The sequence below is a fragment of the Astatotilapia calliptera genome, chromosome 9 (assembly GCF_964374335.1).
Source record: "Astatotilapia calliptera chromosome 9, fAstCal68.1, whole genome shotgun sequence".
Taxonomy (NCBI): Eukaryota; Metazoa; Chordata; class Actinopteri; order Cichliformes; family Cichlidae; genus Astatotilapia; species Astatotilapia calliptera.
The window spans coordinates 25,835,850-25,852,462 of record NC_137430.1 but is presented as its reverse complement, the minus strand read 5'-3'; the positions used below and the strand labels follow the sequence as shown (position 1 = coordinate 25,852,462).

Sequence of the window (16,613 nt, the reverse complement as noted above, 5' to 3'; positions counted from 1 at the left end):
AACTTCTCTATATACCAAATCACTCTAGAGTAAGTGTGAGGTAACCTTCCAACAGCTAAAGCTTGGCTCAAGCAGGATTATGCAACAGAGCAATAATCCTGAACACAGCAGAAAATTTACAACAGCATGGCTGAAAAAGAAAACAATCGAGGTGTTGCAAAAGTCCAGACTCCAATCTGACTGAAATACTGTGGGGGAACCTTAAGAGAGCTGTGTATAAACAAGTGCCTGTAAACCTCAATGAACAAAAGCAACATTAAAGAAAATGTAAAAGAAGGCTGAGCCAAAATCCCTCTACAATGCTGTGAAAGGCTAAAACGTCATACAGAAAATGAAGACTTCAAGTTATTGCTGCTAAAGTTGTTAAATCATACAGTATACTTAATTTTCCCTGAACAACAAAAATGTATTTTTCACAGAATGCTAGACTTGTGGTCTGTTGCATTTTTGACATGCAGTTACTACATTTTTAGCTCCTGATATCACCACACTGCATATTTATGGTGCATTTTATATGATATGTTAGAATGAATGTCCTCAGTGAAATAAAGGCACAAAAAACAAAAAATGTGGGATCCCTAAAAATAATTAAAGAAGATAAATCTGCTTTACCACAGGGTTTGGGCATCAAAATGTTCAGTTTCATTGAGCTGCTGCGTACCTGTTCAGGGCAAAGGAGTAATGAAACTGGATCATGGGCTGGGTAGCCAGATCACATGTTGGCAGCATCTCCAGAGTCTGCACCAGTTTCACCATGGCATCATAGTCCTGGTTGTCAGAGAAGCCACAAAAGGGGCATTAAATTTAAACCTAATGATAATGCATTTAGAATATAAATGTCATTCTGAACTTCAGTCTGTAATAACTTTTAAGAAGTTCCCAGCTGATAGAAAGAAATGAAGGTCATGTTTGATGTGTTTGTACCTGTATATCTCTGTAGGAAAACAGCAGGTTCATGACAATGTCCTGTGTTAGGACCTCTGTGTTATCAATTCGGAGTTTAATGCGTGAAAGCTCCTTAGCCAGCTCCTCTCCCTGGTACTTCTCCCTAGCCTTCCTGATGTCGTTGAGCAGGGTGTCCTTAAAGGAAGCACTATATGTACACAGACAAGGAACAGAGGAAGAAAAGAAGCTTTCATTTTAATGTTGATCTAAAGAACAATTTTTGACCTCTAGTGGACCAACCCTTATTTTGCAGCAAACAGACATTACTTACTGTTTTGATGAGATTACTATTGAGTGCTAATGGTCAGTTGGTAGTACTAACAAAAACCTATGAACTATGATCCTCACTATAGACTCCTACAGTCGGAATACTGCATTGTGCAAAACAAATGCATGGAACATCCCTAGAATAATTACCTCCAACTCCTTTTTAATTTTATTTCTAAAGCACCTAACATCACAAAATGCTTCACGACAAAATACCAGAAGATAAAAACAAAAGGTAGCCAAACACAAGTCTAAAAAGATTCGTTTTTAGCTGTTTTGTAATAGAAAACACAGAGTCCACCTATCACAAGCTCAGAAGGAGCTTTTCAGAGTCTGGGGGTTACTGTTGGAAAAGCTCTGTCTCATCAGCTTTTAGCCTTGTATGATGCACAGCTAGCAGGCCCTGCTCAGATGACCTCAGGGACGTGCTGGAGACAAAAGGATGTAAAGGTTCACTGATGTAAGCTGGTGCTTGAAGCACCTTAAGTTAAAACCAGAATCTTAAAATGGACTCTGAAGTTAATGGGGAGACAGTGCTGCTGAGTCAGCAAGGGTGTGACGTAAGTACTCGGAAGACATTGTGTGAGGCGTCATAGCAGGTTTTGCTTAAACAAGCAAAGAATGAATCACAGTAATACAGAAGGGATGAAATCTGCTTGATTTTCAGTGCAGAGTGTGCAGATAACACCAGTGCCCTTACACACGACATTGGAGGTGGAAATTTTGACACCGATTTCTGTTATAACCTAATATTTCTTGTGAACAGGCTATTTTTGTTCATGCTATAAGATGAAGATGATACATTTACCAGTGACAACTCATTTAACCAGTGTTGACACAGCAAATGACTCATTTTAAAAGTAAATATTAAGTTAATTTGAGATTAAGCTGATGTTCCAACACTTTGCAATATATTTAACATTTATCTTTCCAGAACACACCAAATAAAGCACTTTTATTGTACTGTAATAACATACTATACTTAAGTATGTTATTCAGATGGTGTTTTGTAAATTCTGTCTTACGTTATTACTTTACACTTCCGTTTTACTACATTTCATAACTAAGTATGGCACCACATTTAGCTGAAAGCCTATATTACTCCTTACTTAGTAGTTTGTTTGTTTGTTTTCTGGGTGGGGGGGGGTGCTTTTCTTGTAAATGACTGTGAGGTGCTGTTTCTGCCAAGCTCCAGAAGGGAAGGTGGGGCGGACATGAAGCATTGTTAAGGTGGTTGACTGACACAGTATTGACTAATCAACCTCTGATTTCCTTAGAAATGGAAACTTGATGCAACACACACACACACACACACACACACACACACACACACAAAGAGAGAGGCTGTGTTTTGAGCTAAAGACAAGAAGGGTTTGATTTTTAAGCACACATAGCTGTTACGTTGGTTGTGTGAGTACAGCAAAAATAAACATAGTTGCACTTTACAGTCTACATCTGCGTCTGTACTGGGAAACCATGATAGTGGGATTACAGCAGCCCCTTGTTTTCACTTGTATCTCACCAGGATGTTACGTGGATGTCCTTCAGCAGGCTGGTGAAGCGGTCGGTCAGGGGATCGCACAGTGGGCCCAGCAGGTTATCCCAGTTGGGCTGCATGTACTCGCTTGCCCTCCGTTGGGCATCGCTTTCACAGCACATATACTCGTGGTTAGGGGTGACTATGTAGGGGATGAAGTAGTAGTTACCACTGGATGCCTAGAAAGAGAGGAGAGAAGGTTTAATTACAAGTTGTTTACAGAAAGAAAAGCACTTTGACAGCTTTGTGCAAATGCCAGGTGTAAAAGAAGTCCAGGTGGAGAGAGATAAGGAGGTGAGAGTAGGGATTAGAGTGATTAATGAGAGGATCAGTGCACCACTGAGACTGTTTGGTAGCATCATACTACATCAGTGAAGGTTTCCAGAAGTAATAAGCCTCATGTACTAAGAACCACCTAACACTCTCTAACCTCTGCCTCTTCTTCCAGCTTTGCATATGAACAAATGTGATTACCTTTAAATCTGAAATTGAAATGATAAGCTTTGCAGGTACAAAAGCATTTGGCAAAGCATTTCAGGACTGACAAATCTTACACGCACTGCTGACTGTCTTTTTGTTGTGTTCATTCTTAAAACATATATTTCTACATCTTTTATTTAACAACTATATCACTAGATTTGTAGTTATTTAGTATGGTCGTCACAGCACCACACATCATTTTAAAGCAGTCACCATCATGATTTCATGCATCGAACGACAGCACTTTAGGCCACAGCAACTAGCTGCTTCTGATTTACACTTGTAAGTTTCTCCTGTTAAACTCTGTTCAGTTATATTCAGTGAGGATTGTTTCACAAACACTTTTTAGGTAAATTCCCCACAGTGGGATTAAATGCAAATCCATGATTCTTTCTGAGATGATGCAAATTTAATTTAGTGCAAAAACGCACATGCATCCAGCACTCTTAAAGCATGCTATAGCTGATTATCCATTGCTTCCTTTGTGTTGTTAGGGGCTTTAGTCTGTTAGCCACACGACATCCCAGGGAGAGGTCATTGTTTTCCATCCTCACTTCCTTGTCTGTTAGTATTATCAGTCAACTAGGGAATATCCCAGCATGCCTTGATGCAGGCCTGATACCTACTTTATTTCTCAGACCAGAGCCTCTGTATTCTGGAGGCAACTGAACCCAGGGAAAACCTAACGGTGGAGGACGAGCAGCCTACTCCACACACAAACACACATATACACAAAGAAGACAGCGTACATACAGTGAAGGTCAGTTTCTAGGAAAACTAACAAGTAATATGACTCTCGTTCTCGAGCCGGCCATTCATGATTTAACATGTGTGTACTTGTACACAATGTGTGTGAGAGTGTGTGTGTGTATATATATATATATATATATATATGCATTCCTGTCTGCATTTCTGCATGGGGGTGAACGGTATCTGCCAGGAATATTCCTCTAGAAATAGAAACAGATGGTGTGCACACAGAAATCTTTATAAAACATGCACACATAAGAAACTTACTGTGTTTTTCTGTGCCACCATGTCCTGTGCGGAGATAAAGAGCATGTGAGAATATGTTTCCAGACTTTCGGACAGTGACATAGTGTATTATTCCTGAATTGCTATTTTAAACAGCTGGTAGGACTGACTGTACGACATGTTAGTCTGTAAATAACACAGCAGATCATTTTGTCCCAAGGAGACGTAAAAGAATGGTGTCCATGAACACTAGTTACACTGATGGGAGAGTGTGCATGTGTACCTTCAGTGACTGGGCAGTGTCGGGGTCGGTGTCATGGTATAGGATGACATTGTTGGCCATGTCAAAGCTCTCCCTCACACCCAGGTGGTAAAACAAGGAGGGCTGCCGACACACATCGCTCATATCCACGACTGCAATGTCTGTAAGGAGGAGGTGATGGAGGTGACAACATAAGAGCATAGCTCTTTAACATTGATGCAATTTGCAGAGGTGACAAATGAGCTGAGTTTGAAATACATCTGCCTTTGAGTTTTGTGCTGCATCTGCCCCGTGATCTTTGGCCTCGTTAAATGTGGGAAATGTTTTGAGTGGAGTTGAAAAGAAACAAGAGACACAGTTGGGAGCTCTCCCATTGAAAGATATGAGCATGAACAAGAACATACATGATGGAAGGCATTGGTATTCATTGAATGTTATCCTTTCCTAGAAATCTTTTTTTTTTATTTCTAGGAAACAACACCCACTCACCCATGAGAGCCTCCTGCATAGAAGAATCTCAGTATATGAGTCAGTTAAAGGCAAGTACAGACAATTATGCTGACTTGAAAATCCACATTTTTTTCTACTGAAGCTCAGAGGTAATAACAACATGCCCTCAATCTGCCGCCAAGTTTTATATCCTCTCGGGCCTACCTATAGGGAGTGCAGAATTATCAGGCAAGTTGTATTTTTGAGGAATAATTTTATTATTGAACAACAACCATGTTCTCAATGAACCCAAAAAACTCATTAATATCAAAGCTGAATGTTTTTGGAAGTAGTTTTTAGTTTGTTTTTAGTTTTAGCTATTTTAGGGGGATATCTGTGTGTGCAGGTGACTATTACTGTGCATAATTATTAGGCAACTTAACAAAAAACAAATATATACCCATTTCAATTATTTATTTTTACCAGTGAAACCAATATAACATCTCCACATTCACAAATATACATTTCTGACATTCAAAAACAAAACAAAAACAAATCAGCGACCAATATAGCCACCTTTCTTTGCAAGGACACTCAAAAGCCTGCCATCCATGGATTCTGTCAGTGTTTTGATCTGTTCACCATCAACATTGCGTGCAGCAGCAACCACAGCCTCCCAGACACTGTTCAGAGAGGTGTACTGTTTTCCCTCCTTGTAAATCTCACATTTGATGATGGACCACAGGTTCTCAATGGGGTTCAGATCAGGTGAACAAGGAGGCCATGTCATTAGTTTTTCTTCTTTTATACCCTTTCTTGCCAGCCACGCTGTGGAGTACTTGGATGCGTGTGATGGAGCATTGTCCTGCATGGAAATCATGTTTTTCTTGAAGGATGCAGACTTCTTCCTGTACCACTGCTTGAAGAAGGCGTCTTCCAGAAACTGGCAGTAGGACTGGGAGTTGAGCTTGACTCCATCCTCAACCCGAAAAGGCCCCACAAGCTCATCTTTGATGATACCAGCCCAAACCAGTACTCCACCTCCACCTTGCTGGCGTCTGAGTCGGACTGGAGCTCTCTGCCCTTTACCAATCCAGCCACGGGCCCATCCATCTGGCCCATCAAGACTCACTCTCATTTCATCAGTCCATAAAACCTTAGAAAAACCAGTCTTGAGAGATTTCTTGGCCCAGTCTTGACGTTTCAGCTTGTGTGTCTTGTTCAGTGGTGGTCGTCTTTCAGCCTTTCTTACCTTGGCCATGTCTCTGAGTATTGCACACCTTGTGCTTTTGGGCACTCCAGTGATGTTGCAGCTCTGAAATATGGCCAAACTGGTGGCAAGTGGCATCTTGGCAGCTGCACGCTTGACTTTTCTCAGTTCATGGGCAGTTATTTTGCGCCTTGGTTTTTCCACACGCTTCTTGCGACCCTGTTGACTATTTTGAATGAAACGCTTGATTGTTCGATGATCACGCTTCAGAAGCTTTGCAATTTTGAGACTGCTGCATCCCTCTGCAAGATATCTCACTATTTTTGACTTTTCTGAGCCTGTCAAGTCCTTCTTTTGACCCATTTTGCCAGCGGAAAGGACATTGCCTAATAATTATGCACGCCTGATATAGGGTGTTGATGTCATTAGACCACACCCCTTCTCATTACAGAGATGCACATCACCTAATATGCTTAATTGGTAGTAGGCTTTCCAGCCTATACAGCTTGGAGTAAGACAACATGCATGAAGAGGATGATGTGGACAAAATACTCATTTGCCTAATAATTCTGCACTCCCTGTACTATGCTTGCAGGGCATCTGAGGGGACTAAAACTTATACATGTGCCTGGCTCTTCCTCAGCTGAGTTGTGGTGCTGCCTAGTATAAATAGCTCGCAATTAAAGAAGAGCTCAGGTTTCGTTCCCCCTAAAAATAGGAGCTTTCAAAGGCATCATCTTTTCATAATGGAGACAGAATTATGAAATAAGTGACTGAAAATTATTTGGGGAACATTGATCGATTTATGGTGAGATTTTAATATATTTAACCATTAACAACAACAGGTGCCAGCTGAGTTAGCAAATAAATAAACAAGAATTAATGTCAACTCACAAGGCTCACTAAGATCACTATTGTCAACTGCTGTCTTGGATTCATACGAATGAGTTTAAATGTTGTAATCATCAGCATCCAAAGCCAGTAATATAAGAGCGTTCAAGTGCATATTTTCAGTCATTTGCTTGTTAATAGCCTGAGTGGCTCCATATTTCATTGGTTTACATATTTGCCCAACAAGAATCTGTACCATTTCTTTAGGATTGTAACAGGATATCTGAGGTTTCAGAAACCTCCAAAATCAAACATGTAGCACTATTACTACAATTAGATCTCATCTGAATAAGAAAGCAGCTCAACAAGTTGTGCAGAATTATATGTGTGAACATACAGAAAAGCTTTCACTATTGTGCTGCAAACTTGGTAGCCCATGACAGACCTTTTTTAGTGATAACTTTTTCTATTAGTACATTCCTACTGCTGGAAAGATTAGAGCTTGAGTATGTGTATAGTATGTGCATAGGATAAAGGGTGCAAAAAGGAAGAAGTACCTCTACAAAACACAAAGTTACTGCATTCAAAATATTACTGAAGTACAGAAGTAGAGTCAGGTATGTATTGGATTAAAAAATATAAGCATATATACCCAACTGCTGTAATTTTAGTACTTTAGTATAACTTTGAGACATCTATCATTTGTATGAACCTATTTGCAAAAGATAAGTCATGATGTAATACGAGGCTACAAGTTTACAAGTAAATTACTGACTACTGAAAAAAACCTACTAGTGTTGCGAAATCACAGTCCAGGGTAGTAATGCTGCACAGTCATGCTGCACTATAACAGTGATCTCACTGCATAGCTTACAATAAACTTACAACTGTTGTAACACAACAGTCAGGAACCACTCACAAGCTATTACGCAACTTAACCCCTGATTTAATAAAAACATATTATTAGTGCTAATGAATCAAAGCATATGGTGTATGAGGAATTAACATAGATTACTTAGCTTAGCTAAAAGTACTCTGATCATACCATAGTCTTGCAAGCATGAGTCTTATTTATCCTACCTTCTGGAGTATGCTGCAGTGTATGTTAAGGTTCAGCTCTTGCTTTATGTCTATAGTTTATTCTACAGTGTGTTCACACTGTGGTGGAGATAAAATATCTTGAGTAATTTCAATTTAAGTTAAATTGAAGAAGTTCAGTTTAACCTCTTTTTTCACTTTTTATTTCGACACTTATGTAGTAACATTTTTATTTACCACTTGTGTACTTACTTCGAATATTTGTTTATATTCCATTTTATTTTTATCATTGTGTATTGGTACCTCTTCCACCATCAAGATTACATGCTACCCAAACACCAGTACAGGTACGTGTCTCATCATGTGACCACCACAACCAGAATTACTGTAAGAACAAAAAAAAGCTTTCCCGACACCAATAAGGAAAAGAAGAATAGTCTGCATGATAGATAGATACAGTTTTATATGAGCTGCTTAGTTAGTTTTAATAATAAAAAGTTTTCGCACACTTGCAGTTAGAAGTCTGACTTGTGCAAACCTGCCCTCCCTCTTGTGTAACTTTCCTGTGAAGTACCTGCATCATAGAAACTGTCCAGTACTGATGTTTCTCCAAAGTCCAACCTTCCGAAGGTGACGGTGGTGAGCAGGGCGCTCTCCGAATCACAGGCTCTCTGCAAACACTGCAGCGCTCCGGACTCCGGGCTGCTCGCCATCACCGACTTAAGCCCATCGTTCAGGACGTAGACGACCCGCAGAGAGCGCTGCTTAGTCGGTGGACTGGGGCTGGACACGTCGCCCCTCTCTCGGTCCCGCTCCACCACACACACCCCAGCTGTGTGGTCTCCCCCCATGTCCGACGCCGGTGCGCTCTGCCCGGTTTCCATATCGAGAACCTGGAAAGTGACTTCTTCTCCGCTTGATATCTACCACCCTCTTTATTCTCTTTGCGCCTTTCGTTTTCTCCTCCTCTCGCTCTCACTGGTGGCACACCTGTCCTGGCATGAGAGCACGTCTGAGTCTGTCTCCTTGCATCTCCGCCTCATTAACTCATATCATCTGACGATTATCTCGCACCAAGACGTCCGCTTCAGCCAGACTGGATTTGACTGGATCCCCGAGAGAGAAAGAGAAGGAGGAGGAGGAAATGTAGTGAGAAAAATACACTCAGAAGTTGGAATATTCCCTTTTGGCTCAGCTGTACTCTGGTATGAAGTTTTCCACTGGCGAATAAACTCTGGTCCTGTCAGTCTAGGAAACGTTATCAGAGTGTTCCCGTTAGTCTAAATATATGACAGCGTGTCCTTTTGGTCACCTCCTCTGCCCACCGCGTAAATAAGCTATGTTATTCTCAGTTATGATTTCAAACAGCATAGAATATCGTGTGATGTGACTGTTTTTTCAGCTTTAGTTGTCCTTCTGGCTCCTTCTAAGTTTCTCTCCAGAGAAGAAGTTTGTCTGATTTCCAAATATATGCCCAAGATTTAAGTAGTGGCCAATTAGAGAGGACTTTGTGCACTTTGTGAGAATTATATGTGCACGGCCTCCTGGTTAGTCTCCATTAGGGACTAGTGCCGTCTTAATGTTTAACCGCAGAGGCTGTCAGAGGCCATTCATCACATGACGGAGAGGACAGATGCAACAGATACACGTCTTCCCAAATTAGCATCATTAGATAACAACTGGCTATTGGTTATGAATGTTTCTTTAAGGATCCTAATTGCCGTAACATTAAGTGTAATGTTAGAGTTACTGTGTTTTATAAGTTGTGAGATTATTATATTATCTTATGCCACGTATACCTCTAATTAAAGATTGTGAAATCATTATGTAGTTTTAGGTTGCATTTTACTCCTGACTTAGAAGGAGGTTGCTGATTTATTGTGAATGAATTACATTGTTTTATGATGCATTATACTGCTGATTTATAAGAAATAGTGTTTTCAGAGAATCACGGCCTTATTTGTCTGATTAGAAAAAACAGAACATACTGCACAGGAAGCCAAGGTCATAACTTAGGCTAACCAAGAGAGAAAGAACGTGGATGTTTAGGTTTTATGACTTTGGAGGGGTGCTGAAGCTATAAGCATGTGAGAAACGGTGAGATACTTCGAGATCTGGCGGACACCCAGAAGTGTTGTATGGAATAATGAGAATTGTATGGAATAAAGAGATTGTTGATTGAGCATTTTTATACACCGAATGTTGTTCTTCCTTCAGCCCAAAGATCAAACATTTGGGTTATTTAACAAAGTTTAGACAGAGATTAATCATTTTGATAATCTAAATATCAACAGACCTACTTACTTAAGGAGGGAAGTAACGGTCCTGGTGTTCTGTCTCCTGTCCTCTCCCTGCTGGCCTCCTCTATGATGTTTGACTTATAATTAGATCTCTTTTCTTTCAAGTTTCTCTGGTTGAGTTAATGAGCTGGAGGACATCTCTTGGTAGTTCGTGTCAATAGGATTCTTTGTTCTTGTTTCAAATGTGTCTGGTAGTTTTATTTTCACAATTTTATTTCTGCTAGGTTTAGTTAGGCAGTGATGTTTGTTTAGGTCAGAGGGAGAACACCACATCTTAATTTTTTAATTCCTTGGGTGCAGTGGTCTTCTGTTTGGTGTAAGTATTGAGTTACAATCAATGCCTTTTTTTTCTTTTGTTTTTCTCTTTGAGATCAGTAAATATTAAGATTTGATCTCCTTGACTGTTGTAGCAACCTGAAGTTTAAAACAAGTAATAAATGAATCTAGTGCAGTCCTCCTGTGTAGAGCAGCGCAGGCTTGGACTATAGATACATGCATGGTGAAACAAAAGAAAGAACTATACTTATGATCGATGTGTAGTAATAAATGTATTCATTTCTATTAAGTTGGACTAAAAGCATACATGCTATCTCTGTTAAGTCTCTTTTTAAAGCTGTTATAGATGATTTATTCACCACATGGGGTCAGCAAATTATGGAGCTCTGACATTAATTCATATTTTGTATTTAGTTCTGTTTTGGTCTTTTTACAGTATGCCCATGATGAAAGAATGCTCCATTTGCCAGTATTTTCCATCCACCTGGGATAAACTGCCTGTGATTGCTTCCACTTGTCCTATTCCCCTTGCCTATCCAAGCTGCCACAGGAGCTAGGATAGGCATCCGTCTATCACTACTTGTGATAGATTAATTACTGTCGAGGGTGTACCCCACCTCTTGCCCAGTAGCAGATGGGATATGCTCAAGCTCCCCACGACCCTCAACTGGATAAGTGGAAGAAAATGGTTAGATGGATGGAGTACAGAAAGAGCTCCAGAATTGAAGGACCTGCAATAGACTGCCAACCTGTCTAGGGTGTACCCTACCCCTTATTATTATTCAGAATTGGTTGAGAAAATGGATATATGGAAATGTTGAAACTGAATTTTGACAAATAGTTCCACTTCATCAAGTCTTGTCACAGTTCATATTCTTGTTTACGAGTACTCTTGTCGGATAAATTTCCACCATCATATTGTAAACAAAATTAAATTAGATTAAAAGTGGGACTTCAGTGGGCCATCTGCAGTTTTGTGCTTTGCTGGTTGGCAGGCTATGCATGCAGGTCATCCTGATTTAAGCTTAAGACGGTGAATTAAGCTCAAGCTGTAAGATTTGGGTGTGTCTTTCTATGCTCACCTCACCACTGGTTATGGCAGATTACTGCTCCTCTCTGAGGTTGTCAGATTTTGTCCTGCTGGGTTTTCCTTCCTAACACTGCCTAACACACTAGTGATTGCTCATTGGGAACTGTCTGATTGTTGAGGTTGTCTCCCTAATTCTGTAAAATGTCTTTACCTTGCAGTTTAAAGTGCACTGAGGTGATTGTTGTTGTGATTTATCACTTTAAACTTAAAAATTAAACATAACCGTGAAAAAAGAGGAACCACTGTTTTTACTTTTCCTCCCACACTACTGACTAAAATCAGCATATCATTTTCCACTGAACACATTTTTGCTCTTTTTTTTCAAATCTGATTACAACATCCTCTTTTTCCACTTATGATGCATTTTTATAATGGTAAAAACTTCCTTATGCTTAGCTCTACATTTGAGCTCTACTGCCATTTTATCACATTTATTAGAGGAGACTTTAATATTTTCTAAAATTGTGCAATAAAAAGGATGCTCAATGTAAAAACCTAAACATCCAAACACCATTACATTCTGCAATAGTCAAATATCTTTTGACATGCAGCTGCAGAAATCCTGCAGCAATTTCAGTGACCGTTAAGACTGCACCATGACTTCTCCTTTTGTTCAGTCTAAACTTGGGCAACCTGAGAGCATGTCTGCTGTCTATCAAAGTCATTTGTGCAGAAACACCAGCTACTTGAATAAGCAGTAAATGTGCAATGGGCAAAATGTGCCTTTGAAACAGAATGTACACTATACAAGCATGCACATTTTACAGACAGTCACGTATAAACAGAGTGTGCACACACAGTACATAATAGCATCTTTATTACACTGAAATATAAAAGTATATATATTTATCACTATCCTGGAGAGAAAGGACCAAGTCAAGAAAACAACTTGTAGCCTCAGTTGTAGCAGTTTTCTCTTTGTCATACGAAAGACAGAAAGAAAGAAAAAAGAAATAAAGATTTGGAATCAAAAACATGAAGGCCACAGTGACGGGTTGCCATAGATTCTGTGCACATAAAAGGAAAGGAGGCAAACAGCCGTACATGCTATATCACACATACATACACATGCACACACATGTGAGGACCTTTCATTGTCTACATTCCTCAAACTCTGTCTTTAAAGTTACTCTTAACCTGCTGCCAAAAGAGCACCACAAACACGAGAAGCAAGTGGCTCTCAGTTTGGTTTTTAGGAGTGAGATGCCAACGGCGCAACAGTTTTGTCAGCTTTCTGGAGATGTGAGTGAAACTGAACAAGAAAAAAAAGATTAAATAGTAAGGTCTACGTAGAGAAGGCATTGAGTTTAACTTGATAAATGTCACACAGATGTGTCTCTATGTGTCTTGATGCATGCTCAACCATCCTGGAAAAGAAATCACAATAAGTTGATCAGTGTGTTTTTTCTCTTCAGATAAAAATGCAATTTGCAGCCAAACACTGCAGGAATAATTTTCCATCTGGGGTTAATGTGCTTTTGTTGCATTTTGAATGAGTGCAAGATGGAAAGATTCATTCCGCTGTCATGCCTGTACAGTAAAAATAAAGCTGGAGGCAGAAGATAGTTAGCCTATTAACATAAAAACTGGAAATGAAGGGGTAAGCTGGCCTCTTTCCAAAGATAACAAATGCCGCAACTCTTCAGGATGATAATTTATCATATAGTGGGACTGATTCGTAACAAAAACACAGTTTGAAAAAGTTGCTTACTTGCTAGTTTTTGATCATAAGCAAAGTCAGCCCATTTCAGTTTTTCAACAAGCTAGAGATGTAAATGGTAAATGGCCTGTATTTATATAGCGCTTTACTAATCCCTAAGGACACCATAGCGCTTTACATATCCAGTCATCCACCTATTCACACACACATTCACACACTGTAAAGAGGACATCAGAAAATTTGCTACACTATGCCATCATCTTTTCCAATATTCTTCAGTCTGGCACCAAAAGTGTGTGAACAGCTGTCCACAGGAAGGATGACAGTATTTATAATAGTTGTGTAAAAACTATTTCACGATTTTGTGAAAACACATATGGCATTGATTTCGAAATGATGTTTGATGGCATGGAAATTATAGATAGTTGTGGATAAAATAAATGGTGCATAGCAAATAAGGCATATTAACAGCTAATTAGGCATACGTTGTTTATGTATGTGCTAAAACAGATGTAATTTCTGGAAGTTTTCAGTGTTTGTAATTTTACTATGCTTCCATAACCTCTAAATTCTAGTGTTTATGCTTAGTTAAGCTAACCTGGTGCTGACATCTGCTTATATGTTTCCCCCAAAAAATCAAGAAACTCCTGTAAATAGCACCTACAGTATCAGCACTTATCGTGCCAGCTACTTTGATTAAGCTTTTCAGTATCCTGATGTGCTTCCAGGTTCAACTGCAGATTGAAAACACAGACGTCACATCTGTGGTTAAAGGAGAATGCTGCTGAGAATGGCAGAGGCATCAGATTTACCCACCTGAAGTCTACCATAGATGACCTGAGCATTAATTTTTGTCGTAATTTATTTCTTAATTCAAATGATAACCTTTAAGGGCACACGTGTGGTTTACTGTTATTTAGATATTGTTATGATGGTGTGTTTTATTCACCATTTACAATGCTACCAACCGTTTTAGAGAAACCAAACAAACAAAGAAAAAGGAAAACGGTCTCAGGCTCCCTAGCAGCTTCTGGAGGCTGACCAGTCATAGCAGAATGGGCTCACTGGAAAAGAGGCCATGACTAGAACAAGACTAAAAACAGTTTAAGTAAATCATGCAAAGATGTACAAGTAGATATATATCTTCTTTATATGATCCTTACAGAAGTAAAGATCCTGTAAATGCAACAATAGCTGCATTTCCACCAAAAACACTACTAACGTTCAAGGGAACTAAAGTCTCATGGTTACCCAGCCCAGTTGAAACTTGGTAGAGAACTAGCTGTAGGGACATCACTGTTGGCACCCCTGATTTGGGATTTGTTCTGCAACTGGTGATGCTTTAAAGATGTGAATGAAGAAATTAAGAAAAACGAGTGTGGCCCATTTTAAAAACTGGTAGCTGCAAAATGCCCTATTTCACCTGATGCTCAAGGTGGTTTGCCACACCTGAATGTTGTCCTGGGAAATTGTATCGCTGGCACGTAATAATTTTAATAAATGAAAAAAAACTTTGCAAGTCATTAGATAATTTATCTGTTTCCAGTCAAGGGCTGTCTTGAACTAGTGACATCACTTCTCACAGAAATAGCTCACTTTTCTTTTTGTGACCCCGACTGACTCCCTGAATCTCTTTGTTTACCCACTGAAAACCTGGTAAGTGCATCTCAGGAAAGTTAATGCAGGGCAAATGCGGCTAATTTACATTTGCAAAAGTGTCCCCATTTTCAGTATGTACGCCTACAGTCCTCACATGGAAGGAAAACAAGTGCACAAACATACACACACACACACAGATAAGAGGCGAAGGCCGCAGAGTGGACGCAGAACAGCACAGGGGTCGTCTGAACCGACCGGGCTACAGAGGTCAAAGTTTCTTTCACACAGAAACATGAAGTACCAGTGAGGTTGCCACGGCAGCCCCGGCTCTGTGTCATTGTTCTGTAACCGTGGCAACACGCAACGACAGACTGCAGCGCAGTCAGTCAGTACCGGTGGTACAGCAAGCTCCAACAAAATAGCAGTAAACTGAACAGAGAAGCCTCTTTAGAAGAAAAATAAAGAAGTAAACACAGGATAAGGCGGCGTCGGGGAGAGAAGGTGGCTGACTCCATGGTGCTGAACAGTTGCTGATTGTGATGATCATTTGGCACAAACTTCTTTTGGCTGAAGAGTCTCAGACCAGCAGTGAGAATGTCTTCAAAGGATGGCCTCCAATGTGGTGATAAGAATGCGACAATAAGGATGCTTTAGTCTTCATTTTGAAAGGCTCTTCTTAATGTGTTCTACCTCCATCTGTGAAGCAAACACAACCGTGAGCTCAGCTAGTTTCATAGCAATTAAAAAGAGTTATATTTACAACCAAAGATATGAATATAAAAATTTGTATCAGAAATGTGGTTATGAAAAGTGTAAATGTTATAGTTAAGTAAAAATTAATGCTGGTATGTCAAAACAGATGGTTAACTACATAACTATACACACAGGTACTGCCAATACTCTATCTCTGATTAGAGATTCTTGACACTTCCTGTACTCCTATTTTGAGTTTACATAGTGTGTTGCCCATCGATACAGATTGTATTTGTGGCATGCATCATACACACTAGATGAACTCATCTGTTGATGGTAAATACAAACAACACAAATACAAGTACAGGCCATTTGATGAGTTTGTAAACTTATAGCTGTGAAGTCCAAGCAAACCAAGGTATCAATACAGGAAGTAAATACAGGAAGAAGGGGCTATGTTTTGAACTATTGGAAAACATGGAAAATTTATGTTCATTTCACAGCATGTCTATAGTTCTAGGCTCCATCCCAGAATACAAAGCATGAGCAAAGAGGCTGTGCTCTTCAACGGATGAAAAACTAATAGAGAAATATTACTAGAGCTCGTCATTCGAGCAGGACTCTGAGTAGAATCCATATTGAAGGGAGCCAGTTAAGGTGGTTCAGGCATCTGATCCTGATGCATCCAGCTCTTTCTAGGGAGGTGTTTTGGACATGTCTTACTGGGAGGGTGGAAAATGCTGCAGAGATTATATCTCTCAGCTTATTCTTGGAAATGTCTTGGCATTTCCCCAGAAGAGCTGGAGGAGGTGGTTGGGAAAAGGGAAGTCTGGGCATCTCCTCCCCCAATACACAGACCCAGATAAGCATCAAAAATGGGGGGATAGGTAATAAATATACTTGTGTGACTGTTAATATACAGTGGGGCAAAAAAGTATTTAGTCAGCCACCGATTGTGCAAGTTCCCCCACCTAAAATGATGACAGAGGTCAGTAATTTGCATCAGAGGTACACTTCAACT

General features: G+C 39.8%; 2 protein-coding genes across 9 annotated transcripts in view; both read right to left on the bottom strand.

Moving 5' to 3' along the window:
- Positions 1 to 8,858, bottom strand: part of map3k15 (mitogen-activated protein kinase kinase kinase 15) — a 30,792-nt gene extending 21,934 nt beyond the window's left edge. For all 5 annotated transcript variants that reach the window (XR_013911330.1, XM_026180117.2, XM_080306115.1 and 2 more), the window contains exons 1-6: positions 8,549 to 8,858; positions 4,488 to 4,627; positions 4,247 to 4,270; positions 2,735 to 2,928; positions 925 to 1,093; positions 662 to 768 (exon numbers count right to left, since the gene is read on the bottom strand). Coding sequence is in view for 4 of the 5 variants with exons in the window: in XM_026180117.2 (XP_026035902.1) it covers positions 662 to 768; positions 925 to 1,093; positions 2,735 to 2,928; positions 4,247 to 4,270; positions 4,488 to 4,627; positions 8,549 to 8,858 (944 nt within the window). In the remaining variant the exon portion in view is untranslated. The remainder of the gene's footprint in view (positions 1 to 661; positions 769 to 924; positions 1,094 to 2,734; positions 2,929 to 4,246; positions 4,271 to 4,487; positions 4,628 to 8,548) is intronic.
- A 3,582-nt stretch (positions 8,859 to 12,440) lies between these two features.
- The window catches only part of sh3kbp1 (SH3-domain kinase binding protein 1), a 47,635-nt gene continuing 43,462 nt past the window's right edge, over positions 12,441 to 16,613 (bottom strand). For all 4 annotated transcript variants that reach the window (XM_080306122.1, XM_080306123.1, XM_080306124.1 and 1 more), the window contains one exon: positions 12,441 to 15,595. In XM_080306122.1, coding sequence (XP_080162248.1) covers positions 15,557 to 15,595 — 39 coding nt within the window. In that variant the 3' untranslated portion in view covers positions 12,441 to 15,556. The remainder of the gene's footprint in view (positions 15,596 to 16,613) is intronic.